Consider the following 2,500-nt stretch of genomic DNA (forward strand, 5'->3'; position numbering starts at 1 on the left):
GTTTTTTTTTATAATAGCACTAAGTAAAAGCTTTCTGTTATGCTGCTCTGTGTTACTCTGTGCCTCTTTGAGCTACTGGATTTTTTCATTTGAGCGTCTGTGTGTGTGTGTGTGTGTGTGTGTGTGTGTGTGTGTGTGTGTGTGTGTGTGTGTGTGTGTGTGTGTGTGTGTGTGTGTGTGTGTGTCAGCGTGTGTGTCTGCGCATGTGCATGTGTTTAAAAGAAAAAAGCCAGCATCTTTTATGCTTTTTATTCAGTTTTAAGCAAACACAATATTTATGCAAGATCAAACTTCAATATGTTTGCTTGGCGACCCATTGAGCTGGAGGTGCTCATTTAACTGCACTGATTTTCTAATGTTTCTACTGTCGGATTTTTGGTCCAAAATGAAATTCCCATTTCCAATTCCATTTTTTAATCATATTCATTAAATCCATTAAATTCGCCCCCAGTCCCCTGCCTGCTCGCGAGGGTGTTCAAGCCAGTGTGCCAGTAATGGAGGACGTCTGTTAGCTATGGCTAACGTTAGCGCTTTGGCATCTAGCTGCATCAGAATTTAAAATGACTCACAATTGCATTAGCATAATCAAATGTAATCAAACGTAATCAAATCACGCTGCAATCGGAGATCCCGTGAATTGTGAGGTTGTAAGGATCATAATCAGATAGAAGCACCGTGAGGTCACAAGTTTTGTTGGCGTCGCCGCTGGGTTGCAAGTGGTCTACCCCCCCCACCCCTCCACCCCTCCACAACCACCACCCGTAAACAGCCCACCGACAGCAGCAGCCCTGCAGTCAGAGAGGCCATTGAAGAGTAGGCGGATGGCTGACACAACTAATCCATGTCAACAGATGGACTCTCATTGCTAACTGTAGAAGAGGTTTATAGTTAATGTTTCTAGTTAGACATTCCCAATAAACTGGATGGAGGTTTCACATGGAGGACATCAGTCTATTGTAACTATATGTGAAGGTTTTTTTTTTTATTTACATGGTTGAACTATATGAACTGTATGATCTTCACATGCTGAAATATACGTTAGGCCTTTATTACATATTTGCTTGTTTGAATCTTATAGGTAAATATTAAATATTAAAATAGTTCATGAGGATATTTGAAATCTCCTCTGCAGTCGACTCTATTGAGATGTTAGAAATAATACATTTATGATAACATCTCAGTGAAGTACACTTTATACTATGTTTATTTTATTTTTTATATTATGCATATAGCTACAGTATAAATGGCCGCCTGTCGTTATTCCAAAAACTGAACTGGGACCTGTTATAGCTTGATTTAGTAACTTAATTTGTGAAAGGCAAACAGCGTAGCCAAGACTGCCAGCGGAAGACACCGTTTAAATCTCTACTGCCTGTGAGAATAGGGAACAGTCACAAATAAGGTCACTTATAAGGACACATATATATTCATATATCGCCCCCAGTTTAAAGAACATAAAATGGAAATTTAAAGCATATGGCAGAAGCTGTTGGGCTAAGTGAACCCGGCAGAACCGGCCTTCAAAACCCTGGGAGATGTCCACAGGCCATAGTGGTTTTAACATGATTCAGGGTCATGGGCACCTCTCACCACTGCTAAAGGGGGAGGAGTCCCACTGCTGCGGCTGTGTCACTTCCTGTTTCCCAGCCAGGCCCCACGTACCAGCTTCTCTGACTCCTATTCATCCTTGGCCATGTGGCCCAGAAAGAAGGACTGATCTGAGGTCAGTCTGGACCAGACCAGTCCCCCTTTTACGTGGTCATGGCACCTTTTCAGGCTGACGGTTTGCGATTTATAACGGCACTGAGCAGGACCATCTGTTTTTTTTCCCTGATGCGGGATTTTATGCCGTTCATTAAAACGCCATAAACCATGCGGCCGCCTTTTGAACCTTTACCATAAAATGTGTTTTAATATTGGCAAAGTGAGAGAAATTATTGCCACAGTTGCCTGAGACTCTCTTGCTCATAAAAAGGATACATATATCTGATTATCACAAATGTCATCGTAATGATTTTTATTAATTAAATCAAGCAAAAGTTCCGCCACAGCTCTCTTTTACTGTGAACCCGGGTGTCATAAAACACCCGGGTGTTCAGAGCAGAGAAAAAAGTAAGGAATCTAAAAAAATAAAAAATTATACAGCCACTTAAAAGCTCATTTAAATGCTCTCCTTCACCTCTGCAAATGAGCCGATTTCTCAGTACGTCATGCTTCCTGTCACGTTGCAGTACTTCTGTGTGCGGAGTCCCAAAGCTTGAATAACATCTGCAGTAGTGGTGGTGTACTGTCCAAGCAGAATGGGCGGGGCTGGAGGCGGGGCTGGAGGCGGAGCCTAGAGGGCACCTGTTTACTCCTGTCTACTCCCACTTTCCTTTTGCACCCTCCTTCACCTCTGTGTGTGTGGTGTGTGTGTGTATGTGTGTGTGTGTGCGCCTTGCAGCAAACGGCCAGTGGAACCCGTGGGGCCCGTGGAGCGGCTGCTCGAAGTCGTGCGACG

General features: G+C 43.3%; 1 protein-coding gene across 1 annotated transcript in view; it reads left to right on the plus strand.

Moving 5' to 3' along the window:
• adgrb3 (adhesion G protein-coupled receptor B3) overlaps positions 1–2,500 on the plus strand; it is a 127,641-nt gene that overhangs the window by 61,272 nt on the left and 63,869 nt on the right. Inside the window, 2 exon segments of the mRNA XM_077020824.1 lie at positions 1,648–1,658; positions 2,300–2,500. The exon segment at positions 2,300–2,500 is cut by the window's right edge and continues 108 nt beyond it. Of these exon segments, the coding sequence (XP_076876939.1) occupies positions 1,648–1,658; positions 2,300–2,500 (212 nt within the window).

Source organism: Brachyhypopomus gauderio, chromosome 1 (assembly GCF_052324685.1).
Source record: "Brachyhypopomus gauderio isolate BG-103 chromosome 1, BGAUD_0.2, whole genome shotgun sequence".
Lineage (NCBI taxonomy): Eukaryota > Metazoa > Chordata > Actinopteri > Gymnotiformes > Hypopomidae > Brachyhypopomus > Brachyhypopomus gauderio.